This window comes from Pelophylax lessonae, assembly GCF_965119305.1.
Source record: "Pelophylax lessonae genome assembly, chromosome: 9".
NCBI classification, from domain to species: Eukaryota; Metazoa; Chordata; class Amphibia; order Anura; family Ranidae; genus Pelophylax; species Pelophylax lessonae.
The window spans coordinates 94878212-94905890 of NC_138776.1; the positions used below are offsets into that span (position 1 = coordinate 94878212).

At 42.7% G+C, this 27679-nt stretch overlaps 1 protein-coding gene across 2 annotated transcripts; it reads left to right on the plus strand.

The window, feature by feature from the left end:
• The first annotated feature begins 1696 nt into the window (after positions 1-1696).
• LOC309563722 (RING finger protein 122-like) lies at positions 1697-27083 on the plus strand. 2 transcript variants are annotated; one of them, XM_082268319.1, is made up of 7 exons: positions 1697-2009; positions 4074-4195; positions 4297-4440; positions 5587-5629; positions 13961-14002; positions 15353-15435; positions 26596-27083. In XM_082268319.1, the coding sequence occupies exons 2-7, from the start codon at positions 4146-4148 to the stop codon at positions 26690-26692; spliced, it is 459 nt and encodes a 152-aa protein (XP_082124445.1). In that variant the 5' UTR covers positions 1697-2009; positions 4074-4145; the 3' UTR covers positions 26693-27083. The 2 variants fall into 2 exon arrangements, with proteins under 2 accessions (XP_082124445.1, XP_082124446.1); XM_082268320.1 differs by lacking the exon at positions 4074-4195.
• The last annotated feature ends 596 nt before the right edge of the window (positions 27084-27679 follow it).

Consider the following 27679-nt stretch of genomic DNA (forward strand, 5'->3'; position numbering starts at 1 on the left):
CCAATATGACACTCGGACCTCCGCTGGAAGAAAATTCTACTGACCTGACCCCCATGGTTTACTGGCTTTGCTTGTTGCAGCTTGACATTGCCTGATATTGCTCAATCTGTCTTGTACCAGGTCCCCCAGGTCTTTCTCCATCCTTGATTCCCCCAGAAATTCTCCCCCTAGTGAGTAGTTTGTGTTTTTATTTTTAGCCCCAACTGCATTAATTTATATTTTTCAACATTAAACCTCATTTGCCATGTATTTGCCCACACCATTATTTGGTTCTGGTCTTCCTGTACAGTTTCTATATCCTGATGTAACGTTCTTGCCCTACATATTTTTGTATTGTCAACAAAAACTGAGATCAAGTTATTTATATCGACCTCTATAAAATTTAGGAGTACATTAAACAGAATTGGTCCCAAGACCGAGCCTTGGGGTACTACACTTACCACTCCATACCAGTCTGAGTACACATTATTTATCACCACCCTTTGGACACGCTCTTGTAACCAGTTTTCTATCCATGAACAAACCCTATGGTCCATGCCTGCAGACTTCAGTTTGTAGATTAGGCGTTTATAGGGAACTAGTTGACTACTTTTGCAAAATCCAGATACACTGCATCCCCAGGGCCTCCCCCTATCTAGATGGTAGCTCACTTCCTCGTAGAATGCTAACAGACTGGTATAGCAGAAACAACACTTTGTAAGCCTATGCTGATTACTTCTAATTATACTATTTTCATCAGCAAACTCTTGGATATACTCCCTTATCTTCCCATCCAATAGTTTACATACTATTGATGTTAGACTGACTGGACTGTAGTTTCCACGTATATGTCTCTGCCCTTTTTTAAATTTTAGTACCACATGGGCTATTCTCTAATCATCTAGTGCCATTCCTGTCAATATGCTGTCCATAAAGATTAGGAATAATGGTCTGGCTATAACCTGAATTAGTTCCTTGAGGACTCTAGAGTGTAAGCCTGGTCCTGGTGATTTATTTATGTTAAGCTTTTATAGTCTTCTCTGGACACCGGTTTCTGTAAGCTACAAGAAAACATCCTGTGATATGTTACTAACAATACAGTCGTGGCCATTATACCCCTCATTTTCGTGTGTAAAAATGAAGGAAAGGAAAGCATTTAGTACAGTTGCCATCTGTAAATTTCCTCCCTTTATTGTCCTTTATGTGGCCAATGTGCGCTGACCTTGCTTTATTACTGTTAATATAATTTAAAAAATGTCTTGCATCTGAGGAAGTGCTCTTGTATTTTTCTGGAGGATTTCAAGACAAAAGGTACTGCTTAGGCAAAATTAACGCTTCTAAATTTTCTCTAAAACATAGCAAATCTTTACTTTCTGAATTCATGCCCACTTTAAATTGGTTAGAACTTCAGGCATTCAATTCTATGTTGGAAATTTACTAAAACTGGTGCGCACAGAAGCTGGTGCAGCTGTGACAGGTAACCAATCAGCTTCTGAATTATTGCTCAATTAAACTTTGACAATAAAAGCTAGAAGCTGATTGGTTACTATGCACAGCTGCACCAGATTCTATGTGCACCAGTTATAGTTAACCAGTTATAGTTAATCTTCCCCTATGTGTTGCCTATTTGCTTCACCTCAATTTCTCTTTAGCAGAAGGAATTAGAAGTTTGGGAAGACCTATCCCTATGCACTAATCCAAATGACCTCTTCAAGAAACGGGCATGTGTTTGCTAGTTTTCCATTAAATTATCTCTGGCTTTTTTGCCCTGTTCCTATTAAAAGAAGCATGTTTGCAATACAAGAGAAGTTTTGAACAAAAGGCCAGTGCTGACTGCCATGTGACCTCCCCAGACCAGCTAATTGTCTGTGTACAATGGCAGAACAAAGGACAGGATTTCCTCAACAGTTCTGGGCTACCCTGCCAGGGTCATCTGATCAGTGAACGGGCACACATTTCGACCACTGATTCTGACCAGGATGAGTCAATGGACTACCTTCCTACAAAGAGTTCCTGCATATAATGACTTAGTAAGTACTTTTCTTGTTAATGTGTGATGTTTATGGGTTTGTGTAATTAATATTCAATTGTAAGCCCATCACAGCTGATTATCATTTACATATATTCAGAATGAGTTTTGAAAATGTTATTTTCAAAAAGTTGTAGTGGTGGAGAAGAATGAATGCACAGTGTTCTTCCTGTATGAGTGACAGGTGAATGTAAAGAACACCCTAGTAAACTTATACAATCAATATGTGTTGGGAAATGAATACCTGGCATGATGCAGAATAGAAAAGATGTTTGTAGTAACCCATAACAAACACTCAGGATTTATACAATTATCTGTCTTAAGACCAATGAAATAGGTTGTTGCACACAGTTCCTTTTTGCGCAGAGTTGTTACATAGGCTCACTATACTCAAGGTTCAGTTTAGATACCCAAGCATTATGGTGGTCTTATTGTATACTGCTACCAATACTTATTAAATGTCTATAACTGTATAAAGTGCACAGATTACAAACTCATTTAGATTTACCACAGAATATGAAGTACAGGGGTCTCAAAACTTTCTAAACAAAGGGCAAGTTTACTGTCCTTCAGACTTTAAGGGGCCGGACTGTACCCAGTGAGAGTAGAAAATGCCCCGGCGTCAATGGGAGTAAACAATGCCACATCATTGGTATTAGTGGGAGATATAGTGCCCCATTGTTGGTATCGGGGAAGGAATCGTGCCCCATCATTGGTGTCAGTAGGAAGAATAGTTCCCTACCGTTGGTGTCAGTGAGGGGAACAGTGCCCCCTCGTTGGTGTCATGGGGGGGAAGGAATAGTGCAACTGCGTTAATTGGGGTCAGTGGTAGGAATAGCACCCTTTTGTTGGTATCATTGACAGGAATTATGCCCTGTTGTTAGTGTCAGCGGTAGGAATAGTGCCCCATTATTGGTATCTGTTGGAGGAATAGTGTCCCAAGGGCCAGATAAAGGCAAGCAAAGGGCCATATCCAGCCCATGGGCCACAGTTTTGAGACCACTGATATAGTATGAGTCTGTCTGGTTGGATTCATATTAAAGCTCAACTCAAGGAATTTAGAAAAAATCTAACCTTGCAGTGAGGGCCTTTTATGTCTAGGGGGTACAGGAACAGGCATTAATACTTAGCCTATCCTCCTCTCCATCTAGCTCTGGTGTTGCCGTCTTCTTCTTGGCAGCCCCTCTTCATCATTGTGTACATTGCAGGGCTTTTAACCCTGATTTGTAAAAGGAAGGGAAAAGGGTCAACTGTGCCTGTGAGCAGCTTAGTGGGGAGGCTGCAAGGAAGCTGTCACAGAAGGAAGGAAGTTGCTAGAACGATGAAAAAGGTAAGTATTTCTCCCTTTTTTATCATCCCTATATATAACGAACATGAAACCCTTGTAGTGTGCAGAGTGAGAGCCATTTTATTTTAATTCCTGGAGGAATAATAATTTCCCTGCTGAGAATAATAAAGTATTCTAAATTTGAGTTGGGCTTCACATCTTGTGTGAGTGGTTCCCCCTGCGGGTAAGCACAACCACCTGCTCGCCGCACACACTGGAAAGTGCACACGCACTGAGAACCGCACAGCACTTGTGGTTCCCGTGGGGACTGCAATTCCAGAATTGGCGCAGGGACCTTTTCCCTGCATTTCTGGAGTCATGGCAGCCCATTCAAATGAATGAGCTGCCGTCTCTGCGCAAAACACGGCTCACAGAGCTGCCTAGGTGTGAACTTAGAGTAAATAAATTATGTAGGTAGCTCTCCTCGCACAACAGATTTTGATGGATTTAAAAGAGATTGCACCAGATCAACACAAGTCTGGTCAGTGCCATTTTTGAAATTTGTAAATTCACATATTCGTTCTGTGAAATCATTTAGCTTTATTAGGGTTTACATAGGCAGACATTTTCTTACAATAGCCAATTGTTACTTTCAGATGCTACTTTTTTTTACGTGACTACATTTATGTTGTCTTATGTCTAGGTATAGTATAATGACCAACAGGACACATTTTACATAGTTCATGAAAGAAAAGCTTACAGCAATAATTATCTGTTGTTTTCAAACCTGTCCCACAGTTTTCTGGATCTCCTCATGAGACCATGGGGTGGATGTAGACACCACATGCACTGTTTGGATATCTCATCCACATGGAGAAGCTCTACCAGTATGACGGGGTGCTTCTATGTCAACGGCTGCTGTAAAGTACTGTAGATTGATGTGTTTGCTAGAGACAAACTTAACTATCTTGATCTTATAATTTGTGTGTACCAAACTCACCTGGCCTGCTCTCTGGTACAGAATGTCTGCGGATCATTCCATGCAGAAGTATAATATGACTCAAGACAATCTCCGCGCAGCACCATTCAACCTGTTCATCCTCGTCTTTGGAGCTGGATTTCTACTCCTTGTATTCTGCCTTATTTTTTGCTGCTATTTCTTCAGGTAAAAATTAAACACAAATCATTATGTATTAGATCTTCGTATATCTATAACCAAAACCTTTGCTTTTTGTTTGGAAAGAGTGGGAAAGGAGTAGAGCTCCTGGCAGGGTTTAGGCTTCTTTCACATGGGCAGTAGACTTTGACAGCCTCTAAAAAGCAATCTGTGGCAGATTGCTTTTCAGTCCTCGTTTGAACCCAAGCTACTGCCACCTTCTGCCCCAGTTTTTCTATAATCAGGGTTTTTTTTTTCTATTTTTGACTTTGAAATACGGTGCCACAACCACCATAGCTGTGCCTGGCAGGTGGTTGCAGCATGGTGCCACTGACCTAATGAGTCAGCTAGTGTGGCCGGCAATGCTGTCTATCTCCCACTTAATTCCTTTATGGTAAAGCTCCTTGTGTGGGTGCAACAGGTTGAATTTAAAGTTGGACAGTTGAGATTAAATGTTGTGAATCATCTATTATATAAAAGCTGGTTTTACATCGGTGGGAGTATGCGGCCTGTTTATTTCTATTTGGCTTGCTGTGTTTTGCATTGCGACAGTACATTCATTTTGGAATTGGCTGCCAACTCACCTTAAAGAGGTTCAGTGCCTTTTTGTTCTACGCCAATGTGCATGGTGCGTTGAAATGCCATTAAAATTAATGGCTATGTAAAAAATGCGTATCAATGCAATTCACATATGTGAATATGTAGGTTGGCCTAAAGCTGTCTTGCTTGATGCACTTGTAAGCTTTACAATTGTGTGGCTGTTAATCAGGGAGGTTTGTGAGAAGTGAAAGGGGGATTTGCATTCTGTTCTAAATTTAATTCTGCAACAAAGACAATTTCTGAGGGTGCTTTTCAGTGTTTCTAATGTTTATACACTGTTATACACTGTATGTCACTGTAAACATTACCGTGCATTTTCAATATTCTGTATAGAAACAGTCATTACTATTATTACTATTTTACAATTTGCATTGAGCTATCATTACATCTACAGTCTCACCATATTAGCTTTTGTGTATTATGCTGGGGCACATACAAGCACAGCCTGTTTGTGGAACATGAAAAGCCCAGTGGTTGTTATAACATTTTTACCTCATTGATTTTGTGGTTTTTACTGTTAGCATAAGCCATTTACTGTTTTTCCTTTTGTTTTAGACTGAAACATCAGGAACAGTACAGGAGGCGAGGATATAAAAAGGTAACATATGGCTGCTCATGGGGTACAGGGAGAAGAATTATATTGTGTTATGCATCCAGTTATTCATTTATAATTATCTTTTTACACACAAGTATGAATATGTCTCTATATCAGTCTCCTATTATCCTTTGAAGAATAGCTCACATGATTTGGAGAGTCAGCGGGCAGGCTCAGTTTCTGTGCATAGAGCTGCTGGTCTAATAGTGTAAGCACATACCTCCCAACTTTTTAAGACGGGAACAAAGGACACCTGTTAGCAAAAGGATATAGGCATAGGACACACCCCCTGCGACACCCCCTTAAAAGAGATTTATACAAAAAGATTAGGTAAACCTACAAGTGCTTTTTTTCCCCACTACTATTCCTTTAGCCCTGGTTCACACCAGTGCAGCTTTGAAATCGCGATACTTCACTGCAGTTTCAAAGCCGCAGCTCGGTGCATTTTGGATCTCCGTTTTCATTGTGGCTTGCAAATTTATTTAACAGAAATCAATGCAAGATGAAATGAAATCTCTAAAAAGTAGTGCAGGAACCTCTTTCAAAGTTGCTGCGACTTAAATTGACACGATTTGAACGATCCCATTGCCAGCAATAGGGAGCGGCTTGTCATGTGATTTTGAATTTTTAAATTGCATAACAAATCGCACTGGCATGAACAAGAGCTTATAATGGCTTTTTAAATTTACAAATGCAGCCATTTAAAAATTGGATGAAAGGTTTAGCACTTTTTAAAGGTAAATAGTGCATTTTATTTACAACTATGTAGATCAGGCCAAAATGAGGAACAAGTGAGGAGGAAAGAAGGACAGAGAGACCTTGTTCCAAATCCAGTCAGAGTGGGGTGGATTCAGGACCAGGATATATTGAAAGGCTCAGGCTCAACTTTTGAAAAAAAAACAAAGCATTGCACCCACAATCAGCAGATTGTGGGTGCAATGCCAGGCTCCTGCAGACTCTCAGGATAGCTGTCTGCCCGAGCCTTCGATACAGACAGGCAGTTGCTTGAGAACAGAAAGATCAATAAACTACAAAAGCGCTCACCAGAGAACTACAAGCTATATCAATTGCAATGACTAATGGTGTTTGTAGTCTATTCATTCACAGGAAGCTGAAAATAAATGACGTGGCTGGGTGGCCGGAGCCTTGCACAGCCATGCTGTTTTTAAATTGTGACAGCAGTTGTAGGGAGAGGATCTCTGAGCATTTTTGCAATGTGCTTTGTGGCGTTATACAAAAAATATTACCACTGACCCTGCCAGCATCTTGTATGTGGGTACCATCCTGTGCCCCATGTATGTTTTATCAGTTATATTGTTCCAAGCTATCTCTGTGGAAAACAAAACACCCTATATGTCATAAAAATGAGGGGAGGAGTATTCTGTAATCTTGTCCTGGGGTGACAATGATGCCTTTTGATATTTACAGTATTGCAAGTGTTGCCACCCTAGGAGAAGAAGTGTGCTACTGGTAGGACCACCAGCTGAAAATAAATAAAGGAAAAACATTTCAGCCACGACATCTAAGGCTACTTTCCCACCGACGATTAAGGCCGGTGCGAATTATAGCAGCAGAAACCCTCAGATTTCTGCTGCGGCTGGTAGCAGATAGGTGCAGTCGCCTGCCCCATTCACTATAACAGTGATGGCGAACCTTGGCACCCCAGATGTTTTGGAACTACATTTCCCATGATGCTCAACTACACTGCAGAGTGCACGAGCATCATGGGAAATATAGTTCCAAAACATCTGGGGTGCCAAGGTTCGCCATCACTGCACAATAACATGTTGTTGCTGGACGCACTTTGTGCTTGAAGGAATAAGCTGTCACAGTGCCATAGGTCAATTTTCGCTCTTGTATGGTACAATCCTCATACTAGGGTATTCCAGAGACCTCAAAGAATTCTCTAAAGAGGATGATGTGCAGAGGATAACATATACATGTGTGCTCCAAATAAATGTAAATAATTCTCCAATTGTACATATTGTACAAATCAATTAAAAGATTAAAAACAATTAAACTGAAGTATAAAAAAAGATCTACAGTATCTCACAAAAGTGAGTACACCCCTCACATTTTTGTTAATATTTTATTATATCTTTTTGTTTGACAACACTGAAGAAATTACACTTTGCTACAATGTAAAGTAGTGAGTGTACAGCTTGTATAACAGTGTAAATTTGCTGTCCCCTCAAAATAGCTCAACACACAGCCATTAATGTCTAAACTGCTGGCAACAAAAAGTGAGTACACCCCAAAATGGAAATGTCCAAATTGGGCCCAAAGTGTCAATATTTAGTGCGGCCACCATTTTTTTTTTTTTGCAGCACTGCCTTAACCCTCTTGGGCATGGAGTTCACCAGTGCTTCACAGATTGCCACTGGAGTCCTTTTCCACTCCTCCATGATGACACCACAGTGCTGGTGGAAGTTAAAGACCTTGCGCTCCTCCACCTTCCGTTTGAGGATGCTCAACAGATGCTCAAAAGGGTTTAGGTCTGGAGACATCCTTGGCCAGTCCATCACCTTTACCCTCAGCTTCTTTAGCAAGACAGTGGTCGTCTTGGAAGTGTGTATGGGGTCGTTATTATGTTGGCATACTGCCCTGTGGCCCAGTCTCCAAAGGGAGGGGATCATGCTCTGCTTCAGTATGTCACAGTATATGTTGGCATTCATAGTTCCCTCAATGAACTGTAGCTCCCCAGTGCTGGCAGCACTCATGCAGCCCCAGACTATGACACTCCCAACACCATGCTTGATTGTAGGCAAGACACACTTGTCTTTGTACTCCTCACCTTGGTCTCATCAGACCACAGGACATGGTTCCAGTAATCCATGCCCTTAGTCTGCCTGTCTTCAGCAAACTGTTTGCAGGCTTTCTTGTGAATCATCAGACCAATTTGATACAGTGTGCGCGTATGCTCTGAACACTGACAGGTTAATCCCCCCCCCCTCCCCTTCAACCTCTGCAGCAATGCTGGCAGCACTCATACGTTTATTTCCCAAAGACAACCTCTGGATAGGACGCAGAGCATGTGCACTCAACCTCTTTGGTCGACACTTGCGAGGCCTGTTCTGAGTGGAACCTGTCCTGTTAAACCTCTGTATGGTCTTGGCCACCGTGCTGCAGCTCCGTTTCAGGGTCTTGGTTATCTTCTTATAGCCTAGGCCATCTTTATATACAGCAACAATTCTTTTTTTCAGATCCTCAGAGAGTTCTTTGCCATCACGTGCCATGTTGAACTTCCAATGACCAGTATGAGAGAGTGAGAGTGATAACACCAAATTTACCACACCTGCTCCCCATTCACACCTGAGACCTTGTAACACTAACGAGTCACATGATACCAGGGAGGGAAAATGGCTAATTGGGCCCAATATGGACATTTTCACTCAGGGGTGTACTCCCTTTTGTTGCCAGCGAATTTAGACATCAATGGCTGTGTGTTGAGTTATTTTGAGGGGGCAGCAAATTTAAACAGTTATACAAGCTGTACACTCACTACTTTACACTGTAGAAAAGTGTAATTTCTTCAGTGTTGGCACATGAAAAGATATATTAAAATATTTGCAAAAATGTGAGGGGTGTACTCACTTTTGTGAGATACTGTGTGTGTGTGTGTATATATATATATATATATATATATATATGTATATATATATATACACAGTGCCTTGCGAAAGTATTCGGCCCCCTTGAACTTTGCGACCTTTTGCCACATTTCAGGCTTTAAACAAAGATATAAAACTAATTTTTTGTGAAGAATCAACAAGTGGGACACAATCATGAAGTGGAACACAATTTATTGGATATTTCAAACTTTAACAAAAAAAAAACTGAAAAATTGGGCGTGCAAAATTATTCAGCCCCCTTAAGTTAATACTTTGTAGCGCCTCCTTTTGCTGCGATTACAGCTGTAAGTCGCTTGGGGTATGTCTATCAGTTTTGCACATCGAGAGACTGAAATTTTTGCCCATTCCTCCTTGCAAAACAGCTCGAACTTAGTGAGGTTGGATGGAGAGCGTTCGTGAACAGCAGTTTTCATTTCTTTCCACAGATTCTCGATTGGATTCAGGTCTGGACTTTGACTTGGCCATTCTAACACCTGGATATGTTTATTTGTGAACCATTCCATTGTAGATTTTGCTTTATGTTTTGAATCATTGTCTTGTTGGAAGACAAATCTCCGTCCCAGTCTCAGGTCTTTTGCATACTCCATCAGGTTTTCTTCCAGAATGGTCCTGTATTTGGCTCCATCCATCTTCTCATCAATTTTAACCATCTTCCCTGTCCCTGCTGAAGAAAAGCAGGCCCAAACCATGATGCTGCCACCACCATGTTTGACAGTGAGGATGGTGTGTTCAGGGTGATGAGCTGTGTTGCTTTTACGCCAAACATAACGTTTTGCATTGTTGCCAAAAAGTTTGATTTTGGTTTCATCTGACCAGAGCACCTTCTTCCACATGTTTGGTGTGTCTCCCAGGTGGCTTGTGACAAACTTTAAACAACACTTTTTATGGATATCTTTAAGAAATGTCTTTCTTCTTGCCACTCTTCCATAAAGGCCAGATTTGTGCAGTATACGACTGATTGTTGTCCTATGGACAGAGTCTCCCACCTCAGCTGTAGATCTCTGCAGTTCATCCAGAGTGATCATGGGCCTCTTGGCTGCATCTCTGATCAGTCTTCTCCTTGTATGAGCTGAAAGTTTCGAGGGACGGCCAGGTCTTCGTAGATTTGCAGTGGTCTGATACTCCTTCGATTTCAATATTATCGCTTGCACAGTGCTCCTTGGGATGTTTAAAGCATTTGTATGCAATCAGGCAGGCCCTTGTACTACATAGTTGAAGGTTATGCCTCGTACACACGCACCGATTGTTGGCCGACCGATCGGCCGTCTTTTGTCCAGTGTTGTTGTGCTCTAGACTGCACATCGGCCAACAACAACCAACAAAAGTGATGTCATGTGCTGGTTTACTTTCCGTGTGTTTTTTCTTCTCTGAGCATGCCCAGTTTTGCTCATCTGATTTTTGTCTGCCGAAATCTGTACTGACTGACGAACAATCGGCCGTTCTGTTGCCGGCCAACAAAAATTTTATAGCATGCGCACCAGATTTTGTTCGGCCGAAAAGTTGCAGTCGGTTGTCGGAAGCATCATACTAACAAGCCGACAATCCGATCGGACGTTAGCCGAAAATTCACGGCCAACAATCGGTGCGTGTGTACGAGGCTTAAATCTAAAGGAAATCTACCAACAAAAGTTGTATAGTGTGTATCCAGCTTTTAACAGGGCGCTATCGCAACAAATGGCCTGGCCATAAAGGGGAGTAAATGTTCTGGACCTTGAGCTTTGACAATAAAATCTCAAAGCTATTTGTTTACTATGCAGAGCTGCACCAGTTTTCATAAGTCTACCCCTTAATGTCTTCCATTTTTGTGTTCTATTTCAAACTAATTATTGGATTTGAAAACATGTTAGAAGCTACTAAGTGTTACCTCTAGGACAAACATATTTTTCCACCACAGAAGAACCAGTTAAATGGCAGGCGTACGTCATTAAATAGTAATGTGAAAGTCTTCCCCTTTTAATGCTATTTATATTCTCCAGCTGTTCAAATCCTTACAGAGCATGCCAGGCAGATATGAGATAAAGCTGAACACAAAGCCCCATTCAACAGGTCTTCATTTTACTGTACTTCTTAATTCACATGAAGTTCTATAAATATTTTGGGGTTCCTAAAAGGAAATAGTTTTTGCCGGGTTTGCATGTTAATTTACCAAAGAACTTGATTTGCAATTAATGTATTGCTGTAATTGACCATTGTGGATTAACATTAGCTCTTATTTTAACCTAATATATAAAAAAAAAAAAAAGACTGCATTCCCTACAGCAACCCACAACGCTTAACCACTTGCCGACTGCTCACAGTAATCCTACTGCGGCAGTGCGGCTCCCCTGGGTCCAGCGACGTAGACCTACGTCGCTGGACTCCTAGTGGTCTCGGCGGGACGCGCGCACTGCCGGAGGCTCATTCCCGCTGTGTTTAGACACAGTGGGAGTCGTCGAGCCGTAGGAGGAGAGGCGCGATTGCCACCTCCCTTCCCCGATCGTCGAGGAAAGTGTGAGAAGAATCTGCCTACTTATGTAAACAAAGCAGGCGGATCTTCTCAGTGACAGACAGGGAGAGACCCCAGGAGTCAGCATAGCTGAACCTGCGATCTCTCTCTGTGTCACAGAACCTCCCCTGTGTCACAGAACCCTATTATCACCCATAGGGTTAACCCCTTCCCTGCCAGTGTCATTATTACAGTAACAGTGCATATTTATAGCACTGATTACTCTAGTAATGTCACTGGTCCCCCCAAAAGTGTAAAAAATGTCAGTTAGGGGTCCGATCTGTCCGCCACAATGTCGCAGTCCCGCAAAAAAAATCGCAGATCGCTGCCATTACTAGAAAAAAACCCCAATAAAAATAACATAAATCTTTCCCGTAGTTAGTAAACGCGATAACTTTTGCGCAAACCAATCAAAATACGCTTATTGCAATTTTTTTTTACCAAAAATATGTAGCAGAAAACAAATTGGCCTAAAATGTTAAAAAATTTTGATATTTAAATTTTTTTCGGGAATGTTATATAGCAGAATGTGAAAAATTGTTTTCTTTTCAAAATTGTCGCTCTTTTTTTGTTTATAGCACAAAAAAGAAAAATTGCACAGGTGATCAAATACCACCAAAAGGACGTAAATTTTATTTGGATACAGCGTCGCACGACCGCGCAATTGTCCGTTAAAATAACACAGTTCCGAATTGCAAAATAGGGCCTGGTAAGGAAGGGGGTAAAATCTTCTGGTCTTAAAGTGGTTAAAGTAGAACTTTAGGCATTTTTTTTTCCCGCATAGAGCAAGGGAGGGTTATAACATCTGTGTCCCATTTCAGAAATTTCACTGTCTCATAGCCAAACAGGAAGTGAGGGGAAATCCCTGCAAATTAAGGGAGTTCCTTGGGCCCAGATTACCAGAACTAGTGTCCTTATTGGAAGATTTGCCCTCTATTACTTTTCTGGGGACAACCCAAAATTTGGGATTTTAGTTTTACTTTCAATGATAATAGTAAATGGGACAAATAGAGAGGGTGTATCTCCTTAACATGGGGCACAGATAGCAACAAAAACTGACGGATTCTGATCCCCCTCCACTCTGACCACAAACAATAAAAAAAAAGTTTTGCCTTTAGTTACACTTTAATCCCTGGAGCTTGCATTTTACACACTAACCAATCAAATTGAATTTCTCGCTAGAGATTAGAAATTGGAATATGACTGTTTACTGTGCAGACAGATATGAGATGCTAGGTAAAGACCAGTGTGTTTTCCTGGGGTGACTATTTGCAGATTGGATAGTATGCTCAGCGCATCAATCTAAAATAATAGTTTCAGGAAGGAAAACTCGCTACTGATGATTGCTATTTTAAATAACACGTTTTGTAGCTTAGTGAATTAAGCCATATGGTGGTAAAGCTACTCTGTTTTTGTGAGGGCTTCTGTATTTGATTTTATTTAGTTTTTTTCCGCAGAAAAGATATTTCTGAATGGTAAGTATAGCTTAGTGCACATTGAATTTTAAGGACAGGTGGCTGAGCCATTATTTTACTGCACCTTGACCGCCGCACTTAAATTGTAAAAGGTTGTGGCCCCAACACTTTTGATCATGCAAAATGTAAAGCAGCACGCCGAATTACCAGGCATCACCATCTGTCAAACTTAGTCTTTCAAGTCAATAGCTAAACACTTGTCACGCGGTTGCAGCCCATTACAAATTGCCATTGGGGGAAGAGAAACTGGCATTCAGGAGGCGGCAGTTTTCTACCTGAGAGCAGTTGGTAAATTGAGCTCTGAAAAGCAATCAATAAATTACTTTTCAGAGCATGGGCTAGTGTGAACCTAGCCTTCAGCTAGCAATGGATGTGTCATTTTATTTTTTTATTCAACCAGCAGGTTGAATGAAAAACAGACCCAATATTCCCATTCACACATTCGAGGTGGATGGGAGAATCCTCCCTGCTGTGTCTTTGCATTCTGACAGCAGGGAGACTGCAGTGATGATCAAGTGGCTAAAACCCAACAGGGTGTTTGTAGAGAAGTCAATCGGTAGACCGACTTCTGGTCAACCACAGTGCCCACACTTGGATTGAAATTCGGCCAGTCGCTACTGAACCTGCCAAATTTCAATCCATGTATCGCCTGCTTTATAGTGTATTCGTGAATAAGCCTGATAACATTTGTTCACTACTGTCTTTGCCAAGCTGATCTGTTGATCATTTTATATTGTTTTAGGTAGTCTTAAAAGACAAAACAAAGAGAACCAACCTTGTTGGGGTAAGTTTCATATAGATCCAGTTGCCCTCTGGATTGTATATTTGCTTTCAACAGCAATTATGAGGTCAAGTACTGACGTTGAACACCAGCACATAATCAGATTCCCAGTCATTCTAAAAGTGTTCAGTAGGGGTTAAAGTCTAGACTGTGCAGACCAATAGAGCTTTTTCCCTCCAAACTGGGGTTGATTTACTAAAGGCAAATAAACTGTGCCCTTCTGCAAGTGCAGTTGCTCCAGAGCTTAGGAAATGAGGTAAAGCTCTGCTGACTTCCATTATCCAATCATGTGCAGGCAAAAATGCGGTTTTGTTTTCCCCTTGCATGTGATTGGGTAGTCTTTGTAAAGTGAAGCTTTATCTCATTTACTAAAGCTTGGAAGCAACTGCACTTGCAAAAGTGCACAGTCTTTTTGCCTTTAGTAAATCAACCCCACTATGTCTTTATGGATCTGTCTTTGTTCTCAGGGGCACAGTCATTGTGCAACAGAAAAGGGCAGGTAGCTAAAATGTTTTCTGTGTTTGTAGCAGTAATATTACCCTTCCCTGGAAAATATGTCAATCCAATAATTTGAGAGGCATTCAAAGTGTGATTGCTGCAGTTAATCACTGGCTATACAAACAGCTGGGGTGGCCACAGCTATAAAACCCAGGGGCAAGAATCAGTAGATTCCTGCCACTGGACTTTAGATTGTGGCTAAGGCTGGATACACACTATACTGTACAACTTTTGTTGTTAGATTTCCTTTAGATTTACCTTCAACTATGTAGTGCAAGTGCCTGCCTGATTGCATACAAATTGAAAGTGTTAGATTTTACTTCATATTATATGGTTTTGGTAAATCTAAAGGAAAAAATCTAAAGACAAATATATAGTGTGTATCCAGCTTAAGTGTCTGAGAGAATGCAACTTAAGGGCTAATTCACACCAGCTGCTGTGTGGTGCAGTCCAGCAGGATTGCTACAGCGCCAATTGTTCACTTTTTTTTAATGAACTTTATTGAAATGTCACAGACATTTAATTATGTTCAATTGCCGGCTGAGAGGTGCGAGGCAATGGATTGCCTCATACTGCGCTGGAAGAATAGTACTGCACAAAGTACTTTTTAAGGTGTTTGGCACAACACAGTGGTGTGAACTAGGCACAAGGCATTTTTTCTTGTCATATGGTGGCACTGTGCTGGAATAGCTGCCTAATGCAGTCCCACCCCTTCTAATGTGAAAATACCCTTAATGAGTAGCTTGAGTTTCTTCACTATTTCAGATCAAAGTAGTTAGGAGAAAAATTTACGATCAAAAATGTTCTCTAATATATGTGGCAAATGTATGTAATCTTTGTTTTTTTTATCTACAGCAAGTGTGTGCAGTGTGTCTGGAAGAATTCAGAGTGAAGGAAGAACTTGGACTGTGTCCTTGTACCCATGCCTTTCACACAAAGTAAGTCCCATTTAGAAAGAGTATGCAGTGCTTGCTATAGAAATGACTTATCAGGTGATTCTGCATAGTAGCTACCAAATGTTGGATAAAGTGGAGAAGAATTAAATTTTTTGTCAGGGTGGTATTTCAGCAATCTTTCCCTTTTCTGAAGAAAGATGTTGCAGCTAATTGGGCTCTGACCACATCAAGGCAGCGCAGTGAAATCTTCTTTGTGTGTTTTGAAGCAGGACATAGGAAAGGGAGAACAAAATTGTCCTAGAGGTGAAAGGAAAAGACTATCTTGGAGAGAAAGGAGGGTCTAGTTCTCAGAACCAGTTTGTCCTTATGTAAGAAAAGAAGACTCCTTACAAGAAAGGCTCACTCGGAATCATGCCTGACAGAGGTAATGGCCAACAAAAATAATTACCTTACTACCCACAATAAGATATCCTGAAAGAGAAGTTTTTGAAGTACCAGATTCAGACCACAGAGTGACAAAGAGGGTTTAAAAGGGGGATTAATATGAGCAACTCCTTGGCTAGAGATCTGGACAAGAGTGCAAAGCCAAAGGTTACTAGAATACAATGGATAAGACCAAAATCTGTCCTTCTGGAGTACTTAGAGCCAGACTCAGATCCAGACCAGACTGGAGGAAGCCCAGGATGCCTTCCCAGGGTTGAGGTACCTGTTCTCGTACCAGTCAAAGTAGGTCCTCCAGGTGAAATGGTAGATTTTTTTTGAACGGCAGATTTCCCACCTGGAGCAAGATGAGAATGAGAATCAGCAAAGTCCCTCATCCTTTAAGACCTGGAATTTAAACAGCCATGTCATTTAAGCCAGCAACTGAGAAGCTGGGTTGAACAGAGGGCCCTGTGACAGGGGGTCTGGCCTGTTGGAACACAGACATGTAGACTCTTCATTGACCAGCCCTTACCTTTTTCAAAGTTCTCCAGGGCCAATTTGGAGTGATGCGGATCACCAGAATCTGTTCTTCCTCTTTTTTTTTGCAGAACAGTAGAAGGAGAATCATTACTGTAGACAATGCATAGATCAGTCTGAATGAAGACCAAGGAATCAGCAGGGTATCCACTGGAAAGGCCAAGTGGATACCTGGACCTAGCCACAAACTATCCATGAGTTTCACATTTGGTGTTCTTCATTTGTGACAACCCAACAGAAAAATCTCAGGATGGAGGTCCTACTCCTATAAGTCCAGACATTGGTGATTCGGGAATCTGCTTGCTAATTTTCCATTCCCGTTATGTAGATAGAGTTCAAATGTAATTCTCCACCCATGAGATAATCAAGATTTGCTTCTTTCAGGGCTGTCCAACTTCTGGTACCCCCTTGTGGGTGACTATGTAGGAGAGGGGTCAAGTGTAAAGTCAGTCCTGTGGCTCTCCATTCCAGAATGTGGATTGGGAGTATACACTCCTGTTGAGACTAGGGTACTGCGTCCGTCAATGAACTTAAGAGAAATGGATTTTACGGTAAGTCAAAAATCCAGTTTTCTCTATCGTACATTGATGGGCGCAGTTCTCTCTGATTCATATCAGTAGGGACGTCCCAAAGCAGTGCCATAAAATGAGGGGTGGGAACAGCAAAAAAGAACAAGTCCCCAAGGCCAAACATAGCCGACCAGGCAACATACTTGTATGTCAGGACCAAAGTCCCAGCAAGGAACTAGGTCCCTACTCCTTACTAGGCAGATTAAATACTGGCATCCTATGAGGGAAGAGAGAGGGTGTACCCTGCAGGACTGCCCATAGGCGTAGCCAGAACTTTTGTCGGCTTAGTGTCCTACTCCTGTAGGGGGCAGTATTACCCTACTGATATGAATCAGAGAGAACTGCGTCCGTCAATAAACGATAGAGAAATGTAAATTTAACCTTCCCCCATCCGCGCTACAGCCTATATACGGCTGCAGCGCGGACTCGAATTTTCGGGAGGCCGTTTTTAAACGGCCTCCCAGTGACACGCCCCCCGCGCGCTCCCGCGAGCGCGCTGCGGGGGAAATCTGTGTCGGCCGTGTCCCTTGGATTTAAGGACTGAGTTAAAGATCCACCATGCCAGGAAGATTTTCATCTGGCAGTACAGCAGTAGTGGGCGATCCAGAGAAAAGGATCCACTTTAGCTGCAAAGGGAACTGCCTAGCAGGAATACACCATGAGACCTCACCCAGTACACTCACAGAAACAAGTTAAGGGATGCCTGGTTGACCTGAGGGAGTTCAAAATTAAGCCCTCAGAGAAACCATCTTTATTCCTGGTAATTTTGGCCTGAGCTGTATCCAAGATCAGCCCCAAACACTCCAGGTAATGGAAAGTCTGTAGGGTAGACTTCTTGAAGTTAATCAACTATCCAAAAGTTTGAGGGAACTGGCTTGTCTCTGGATGATGTAAGACCGCAGCTGAGGAATCTTTCAGGTTTGTCCAGCTACCCTTGTGACATGGATGTCCTGAGATCTTAGCAAGGTCAGAAGTGGATCCAGAACTTTTGTGAAGACTTTTAGTGCAGAGGAGAGCCTGAATGGCTAGACAACAAATTGGCTAAACAAGAGTAGAAAGTATATACAGTGGGTACGGAAAGTATTCAGACCCCCTTAAATTTTTCACTCTTTGTTATATTGCAGCCATTTGCTAAAATCATTTAGGTTCATTCTTCTTCCTCATGAATGTACACATAGCACCCCATACTGACAGAAAAACACAGAATTGTTGACATTGTTGCAGATTTATTAAAAAAGAAAAACTGAAATATCACATGGTCCTAAGTATTCAGACCCTTTGCTCAGTATTTAGTAGAAGCCCCCTTTTGATCTAATACAGCCAGGAGTCTTTTTGGGAAAGATGCAACAAGTCTTTCACACCTGGATTTGGGGATCCTCTGCCATTCCTCCTTGCAGATCCTCTCCAGTTCTGTCAGGTTGGATGGTAAACGTTGGTGGACAGCCATTTTTAGGTCTCTCCAGAGATGCTCCATTGGGTTTAAGTCAGGGCTCTGGCTGGGCCATTCAAGAACAGTCACGGAGTTGTTCTGAAGCCACTCCTTCGTTATTTTAGCTGTGTGCTTAGGGTCATTGTCTTGTTGGAAGGTAAACCTTCGGCCCAGTCTGAGGTCCAGAGCACTCTGGAGAAGGTTTTTGTCCAGGATATCCCTGTACTTGGCCGCATTCATCTTTCCCTCGATTGCAACCAGTCTTCCTGTCCCTGCAGCTGAAAAACACCCCCACAGCATGATGCTGCCACCACCATGCTTCACTGTTGGGACTGTATTGGACAGGTGATGAGCAGTGCCTGGTTTTCTCCACACATACCGCTTAGAATTAAGGCCAAAAAGTTCTATTTTGGTCTCATCAGACCAGAGAATCTTATTTCTCACCATCTTGGAGTCCTTCAGGTGTTTTTTAGCAAACTCCATGCGGGCTTTCATGTGTCTTACACTGAGGAGAGGCTTCCGTCGGGCCACTCTGCCATAAAGCCCCGACTGGTGGAGGGCTGCAGTGATGGTTGACTTTCTACAACTTTCTCCCATCTCCTGACTGCATCTCTGGAGCTCAGCCACAGTGATCTTTGGGTTCTTCTTTACCTCTCTCATCAAAGGCTCTTCTCCCCCGATAGCTCAGCTTGGCCGGACGGCCAGCTCTAGGAAGGGTTCTGGTCGTCCCAAACGTCTTCCATTTGAGGATTATGGAGGCCACTGTGCTCTTAGGAACCTTAAGTGCAGCAGAAATCTTTTTGTAACCTTGGCCAGATCTGTGCCTTGCCACAATTCTGTCTCTGAGCTCTTCAGGCAGTTCCTTTGACCTCATGATTCTCATTTGCTCTGACATGCATTGTGATCTGGAAGGTCTTATATAGACAGGTGTGTGGCTTTCCTAATCAAGTCCAATCAGTATAATCAAACACAGCTGGACTCAAATGAAGGTGTAGAACCATCTCAAGGATGATCAGAAGAAATGGAAAGCACCTGAGTTAAATATATGAGTGTCACAGCAAAGGGTCTGAATACTTAGGACCATGTGATATTTCAGTTTTTCTTTTTTAATAAATCTGCAACAATGTCAAAAATTCTGTGTTTTTCTGTCAGTATGGGGTGCTGTGTGTACATTCATGAGGAAGAAGAATGAACTTAAATGATTTTAGCAAATGGCTGCAATATAACAAAGAGTGAAAAATTTAAGGGGGTCTGAATACTTTCCGTACCCACTGTATATGTGGGGAAAAAAAATGGATTTTTGACTTACCGTAAAATCCTTTTCTCTTAAGTTCATTGACGGACGCAGTTCTCTTTGATTCATATCAGTAGGGTAATACAGCCCCCTACAGGAGTAGGACACTAGGCAGAAAAAAATTCTGGCTATGCCTATGGGCAGTCCCAGAGGGTACACCCTCTCTCTTCCTGCATAGGATGCCAGTTTTGTATCAATGCAGTGTCCGAAAAGTAACACCAACTCAAAATAGAGGGGCGGGTACTGCGTCCGTCAATGAACTTAAGAGAAAAGGATTTTACGGTAAGTCAAAAATCCAGTTTTCTCTATCGTTCATTGACGGGCGCAGTTCTCTCTGATTCATATCAGTAGGGACGTCCCAAAGCAGTGCCATAAAATGAGGGGTGGGAACAGCAAAAAAGAACAAGTCCCCAAGGCCAAACATAGCCGACCAGGCAACATACTTGTATGTCAGGACCAAAGTCCCAGCAAGGAACTAGGTCCTTACTCCTTACTAGGCAGATTAAATACTGGCATCCTATGAGGGAAGAGAGAGGGTGTACCCTGCAGGACTGCCCATAGGCGTAGCCAGAACTTTTGTCGGCTTAGTGTCCTACTCCTGTAGGGGGCAGTATTACCCTACTGATATGAATCAGAGAGAACTGCGTCCGTCAATAAACGATAGAGAAATGTAAATTTAACCTTCCCCCATCCGCGCTACAGCCTATATTCGGCAGCGCGGACTCGAATTTTCGGGAGGCCGTTTTTAAACGGCCTCCCAGTGACACGCCCCCCGAGCGCTCCCGCGAGCGCGCTGCAGGGGAAATCTGTGTGGTGAATGGCCAATCACAGCGGCCATTCACCACGTGATTGGGCCATCCAATGAGCGATGATCTCATATGTAAACATATGAGATCATCTCTCATCGCCGGCACTCCTTCCTCACACGGAGCCTGCAGTGTGAGGAAGGAGGGGGAGCCTCACAGCGCCGGGGACACAGGAGAATGTAATCAGGGCACTGATCACCAGTGCCCTGATTACTAGAGGTAAAAACACACACACAGTGCCCCCCCATCAGTGTCCCCCATCAATGCCCACAATCAGTGCCCATAGTGCTGCTAGTCAGTGCTCATCAGTGCCTGCTCATCTAAGCACTGATGAGCACTGACTGGCACTATGGGCACTGAGTGTGGGCACTGATGGTGCTGCCCATCAGTGCTGCTCATCAGTGCCACCCGTCAGTGTCCAGTGCCATCCGCCAGTGCCCATCAGTGCCGCCTATCAGTGCCCGTCAGTGCCGCCTCTCAGTGCCCAGCAGTGCCGCCTATCAGTGCTCATCAGTGCCGCCTATCAGTGCTCATCAGTGCCGCCTATCAGTGCCCCCTATCAGTGCTCATCAGTGCGGCATATTAGTACCTCCTCATCAGTGCCCATAAGTGCCACCTCATCAGTGCCCATAAGTGCCACCTCATCAGTGCCCATCAGTGCAGCCTATCAGTGCCCATCAGTGCCGCCTCATCAGCGCACATCAGTGAAGGAGAAAAATTTATTTTCAAAATTTACTCGCAGAAAATAAGAAAAACTTTTTTTTTTTTTTTCAAAATTTTCTGTCTTTTTTCTTTTTTTTTTGCAAAAAATAAAAAGCCCAGAGGTGATTAAATACCACCAAAAGAAAGCTCTATTTGTGTGAAAAAAATGATAAAAATTTCATATGGGTACAGTGTAGCATGACCGCGCAATTGTCATTCAAAGTGTGACAGCGCTGAAAGCTGAAAATTGGCCTGGATGGGAAGGGCGTTTAAGTGCACAGAAGGCAAGTGGTTAAAGATAAAAACAAAAACTCTTTAGGATGAAGCTGGAAGTATAGAGGGCAGGAATTAGGGAGGGGGCAGGGATAGAAATGCCATTTCGTAGCCCCTGGAAATGACAGATTGGCCCAGAGGTGCAGCAAATCGCTGGTGCAATGATTTCCAGGCTCCTAAAAAATAAAAGTAACTGCACATTTTTTTTTTTACCTGCAAAAAATGTGCATTTATTATATTTTAAGTGAACTTATCCTTTGAGTATATGTAAGGGTTTACAACTTTGTTAGTGAAGTGACTAGCCTCAGGTGATAGACAGAGATTAAACAAATCCTCCTACATAAGCTGTGCCTGTTTATCTGCAGTCCTCTCTTCTCTACATTTATTCACAGTGCTGAATTTTAAAGCTTGTCTGAGAGCTTAGAAAACAGGGGCAAGAGCTGAAATTAAATTAAACTCTACAGAGCTCAGTGAGGAAGAGCTCTGAGAGCTGATTGGAGGAAAGGGACACACCCACCTACATTTTCTAGAGAAAATCATCACCATTTTTTTTCTTGGTGTCAGGGAAACTGAGAAGTGATTCATGCTGATAGCAGAGGAAGGAAGTAGCAGACAATTGACACTAATGTTACATAGTTACATAGTTAGTGAGGTTGAAAAAAGACATCAGTCCATCCAGTTCAACCTATGATGTGTGTGTGTTTGCTTTTAACCGTACATTGTATACCCCTGTATGTTGTGGTCTCCAAGGTGCCCATCTAATAGTTTTTTGAAACTATCAATGCTCCCAGCTGATACGACTGCTTGTGGAAGAGAATTCCACATCCTTACCGCTCTTACAGTGAAGAACCCCTTACGCATTTTAAGGTTAAACCGCCTTTCCTCTAGTTTTAGTGAATGGCCACGTGTCTTATTGTATCTCCTCTCTCTGAATAGTTTGTTCCTTATTCTAGGGTCGCCAGTACAGTATTTGTACATTGATATCATATCCCCCCTCAATCGTCTCTTCTCCAGAGAGAATAAGTTCAGTGCTTGTAGTCTTTCCTCATAGCTGATGTCCTCCATTCCCCTAATTATTTTTGTTGCCCTTCTCTGGACTCTTTCCAATTCCAGCACATCCTTCCTGAGGCCCGGTGCCCAGAACTGGACAGCATACTCCAAATGTGGCCGGACCAGAGTCTTGTAGAGTGGGAGAATAATCTTTTTATTTCTGGAGTGAATCCCCTTTTTTATACATCCCAGTATTCTGTTGGCTTTGCTTGCAGCGGCTTGGCATTGCATGCCACTGCCAAGCCTGTTGTCTACCAGTACCCCCAGGTCCCTTTCCATCCTAGACTCACCCAGAGGTTCCCCCCCTAGTGAGTAGCTTCCTTTCTGGTTTCTGGCCCCCAAGTGCATTACTTTACATTTTTCAACATTAAACCTCATCTGCCATGTAGTTGCCCACCCCGATATTTTGTTCAGGTCCGCTTGTAAGGTTTCCACATCCTGCATAGAAGATATTGGCATGCTTAGTTTAGTATCATCCGCAAATACTGAGATTGTACTAGATATCCCCTCCTCTCGATCATTTATGAATAAATTAAACAGGATTGGTCCCAGGACAGAACCCTGGGGGACCCCACTTTCCACACCCGCCCAATCCGAGTACTCCCCCATTAATCACCACCCTCTGGACTCTCCCCTGGAGCCAGTTCTCTATCCAGGTACTCACCCTATGGTCCATACCTACCTTCCTTAGTTTGTACAGTAAGCATTTGTGGGGAACGGTGTCAAAGGCCTTTGCAAAGTCCAGATACACCACATCCACCGGCTTACCTTTATCTAGGTGGCAGCTCACTTCATCGTAGAAGGTTAATAGATTGGTTTGGCAAGAACGATTTTTCATGAATCCATGCTGATTACTACTAATAATACAGTTTTCATTACTAAAGTCTTGTATGTGGTCCCTTAACATCCCCTCCAAAATCTTGCAGACTACAGATGTTAGGCTGACCGGCCTATAGTTACCCGGGATACATCTCGGCCCCTTTTTAAATATTGGTACCACGTTGGCTTTTTTCCAATCAGCTGGCACCATACCCGTCTGTAAACTATCCTTAAAGATCAAGAATAATGGTCTGGCAATCACCTGGCTGAGCTCTTTCAGAACCCTCGGGTGCAAGCCATCCGGTCCTGGTGATTTATTTATGTTAAGTTTCTCTAGTTTAGTTTTAAGTCTATCTTCTGTTAGCCATGGCGGTATTTCCTGAGGTGTGTTGTTTAGTTCGGCCTTACAAGCTAGGTTTGTGTAGCCCCCTGATTCTTTTGTGAAGACTGAAGAGAAGAAATTATTTAACACTTCCGCCTTTTCTCTGTCCTCAGTGGCCATATTTCCTTTGTCATCTTTTATGGGGCCAATGTGTTCTGGCCTCACTTTCTTACTGTTTATATACTTAAAAAACTTCTTGGGGTTCTTTTTACTCTCCTCCGCTATATGTCTCTCGTGTTCTATTTTAGCCGCCCTGATTTCATCTTTACATTTCTTATTACACTCTTTGTAATGCTTAAATGCTGCCAATGACCCCTCAGTCTTGTATTTTTTGAAGGCCTTTTCTTTAGCATTAATATGCATTTTTATGTTGGAGTTTAGGCACCCAGGGTTTAATTTTGCTCTTTTAAATTTATTTCCCTTTGGAATGCACTGGTCAATCCCTTTGTTAAGTATGCTCTTGAAGCACTCCCATTTTTCCTCCGTGTTCTTTGTTCCCAGGGTTCTATCCCAATTGATATTTTCTAGCAGTGAGCGCAGTTTTGGGAAATTGGCTCTTTTGAAATTCAGCGTCTTAATATTACCCTTGTGCTTCCTATTACTGTAATTAATACTGAAACTTATTGACCTATGGTCACTGTTTCCTAAGTTCTCCTGTATTTCTATATCCGTGAGCAGGTCTGCATTGTTAGTAATCAGTAGGTCAAGTACCGCATTGTTTCTTGTCAGTGCATTCACCATCTGACCCATGAAATTGTCCTGCAAAACATTTAGGAACTGCCGAGCCTTGGCTGAGTGTGCGGTTCCTTCTGCCCAATCTATATCAGGATAATTAAAGTCCCCCATTATAATGACATTTCCCATCCTTGCTGCCAATCCTATCTGTAAAATGAGGTCCACCTCCCCCTCCTCCCTCTGGTGGGGGGGCCTATAGCATACGCCCAATATTACCTTCCCCACCGTGCCTTCCCTTTGAAGTTCTACCCATAGGGATTCTGCCTCGTCCTTAGCTCCATTATTAATATCATCCCTCATATTTACCTGTATACTGTTCTTAATATACAAACATACCCCCTCCCCCTTTTTTACCTTCTCTATCTCTGTGATAAAGGGAATACCCCTGAATGGTCGCCATCCAGTCATGAGAGCTGTCAAACCAAGTCTCAGTTATCCCCACAAAATCTAAGTCCTCCTCAAACATCAGCAGCTCCAGCTCTCCCATCTTGTTGGCCAGGCTTCTAGCATTGGTATACAAACCTCGTAATTTTGACCGGTTACAAATATCCTCATTTGATGTTTTTAGGCTGCTCTTGTGGTTTTTCCCCATACCCACCCTGGGTATAGGAGCTCCAAACACCCTACCGCTAATGCCCCCATTTCTGCCCTCTGAATCTTGCTTTCCACTGGCTAATTCTACATCTGTACCCTCCCCCCCATTCCCTAGTTTAATGCTATGGATTGAGACAAGTACACCCATAGAGGAATATGTTTTGTTTATATTTCATGTCTGAGGTTAACAACCACACTTTAAAGAGGAGGAACATCCTCAACAGGAATAGTGAGATGCTTGTTGAGAGCTGAACTGACAGGATCCACTATAAGAACAGACCATTTTTTCCCCCCCATCAATTCTTTTTCCACAGGATACAAGTTGTGGAGGCATGAATACTTGTTCAGGATTTGGGCAAAGCACAGTTAATTTGTATGTGCAAAGGAAAAATAGAAATCTGCAGCTGTTTAGTGCTCATAAGAGCTTGTCTAGGCTGAAGAAATTCTGGAGCTGCTAAGTAAAGATGAGTGAAGGGTTCGGCCTGAGCAAGAGTTTGGGCTGAACACTCTGCAATGCACTGAGCACTGCACAGTGCATTCTGTGCCCAATCAGGGCACAGTGTAAGTTGGTTGTGAAAGAATGGGGCCAGGAAGTTGGCTGCCATGTCCTTAACAACCGATGAGTCAGTCCCGTTGACTTTAAAAAAAAAAAAAAAAAAAAAAAAAAAAAAAAAAAATCGGCCTGAAGTCCCCCTCCACCAGCAGTCAATAACAGGCACTTCCGATCTGGTATGGATTTTCAGGGGAAAAATTTTAAAAAAATGGCGTACCAGATTCCATACCAGACTCTTATCTGAGCATGCAGCCCGGCAGGTCAGGAAAAAGGGGGTCTGCTCCTGAACCATACCAGGCCACATGCCCTCAACATTGGGGGGTGGGTGCTTTGGGGCAGGGAGGGCTCCGGGTCCCCCACCCCAAAGCACCTTGTCTCCATGTTGATGGGGACAAGGGCCTCTTCCCGACAATCCTGGGCTGTGGTTGTCAGTGTCTGCAGGTGGGGGGCTTATCGGAGTCTGGAAGCTTCCTTTAATAAGGGGCAGATCCCAGTGCCGTCCCCCCCCCCCCCCATGTGAATGGGTAGCCGGTATTCCCCCCCAAAAAATTGTCAAAAAGTAAGAAACACAGGAAACAGTTTTTGACAAGTCCTTTATTTAAATATAAAAAATAGTGTCCCTCAATGTAAATCCATTGCCAATCAACGCCTGCCGGACCCGAAAAATAGAAAAAATTGAAAAAAAAAGAAAATGCTTTTGCCTCCTGGGAGGCCTCCCACTAACCGTTCTAGCTTGGATTTGACAGCTCTAGTAGGAGGCAAGGGTCAGGGCCAGCCGGTTAAGTCACCCCCTGTGGCCCTGTCCCTTCTGACGTCACATGACATCAGAAGGGGTAGTGCCACCGGGGGACATAACCGGGTGGCAGCACCTGGCACACAGTTTGGCTTTCCTATTGCAAGGCATATTTTAAAGGGGTCAATCAGGCTCTGATGTCTATATACAAGCTACTTTTGCAGTTACTGACCTAGAATAAAACCTCTACAATTAAAGTTAGAACTTTTTAATCTATTTAATCCTATTTTTTATTTTCTGCAGGTGCCTCATCAAATGGTTAGAGGTGCGGAACTCTTGTCCAATGTGCAATAAAACCATCTCTGTACCAATACCAAGACCCTCTTTGGGACACATGTGAATGTGCAACCTAACATATGTGTACAGTTCAATTGTTTATATAGACCAGATGCTGATTTCCTACTCTGTGGATAACGAATGGAACATGTAATAGCAATCAAGTGGCTGTAACAAAAATAAAAAATAAACGTACATTGGCATAGCAAGGATAAGATGGGTTTGCTCGGCTGCAGCACAGCCAATTTCATGGGCTATTTAGGGTGGCAGGTATCGGATTGGATAGGGAACATTGCTTCTTCAATGAAAGCCATATATGGAAAATGCATTACATATCAATCAGTTAGTATTAAACTACAGCCAAAAATAGATTAGGAAACCATGAAGAGACACATAAGGAGACCCGAGTAAAGGTTGAAGCATGTTACAGGGCGGCAAATCAAGAAGGAAAATAAGATGTGTATTTACAGTAAAGAAAATGAAAGATATAGAATAGAAATGGGGAGCACAGGAAGTGCTGCAAGGAAATGTGGTCAGATAATGTCAAATATTTTCCTAAAGGAAACCTGTCATGTCAGAAATATATTAGGCTGTTATTGCTGGCCAGTCTTCGGAAATTCTATGGTTGTACTATATATCCCCAAATCCTAATTTTGTAATATAGGAAATATTGGAGGGTTTTAATTGGTACACTTTTTTTTTTTTTTTTTTTTTTTTTAGATGATTTTAATTACACAGGATTTATAAAGCTCCAACAGCTTGCACAGTGCTTTAAAAGATAAAGTGGCACAGTAGGAATAGGAGGGCCCGGCTTGTGGAGCCTACAATCTAAAGGAAGGGAGAGGGGGGCACAAAAGGTTCTGATGGAGGTGACTTAGGTACAGTTTTCCAGGTGGAAGTAGGGTAGGCTTCCCTGAATAAATGAGTTTAAGGATCCCCTAAAGGTAGACAGGGTAGGAGCTGACTGGACATACTGGGGTAGGGAGTTCCAGAGGATGGGAGGGGTCCTGGAAAAGTCCTGGAGGCGAGCATAGGAGAAGAATACGATTTT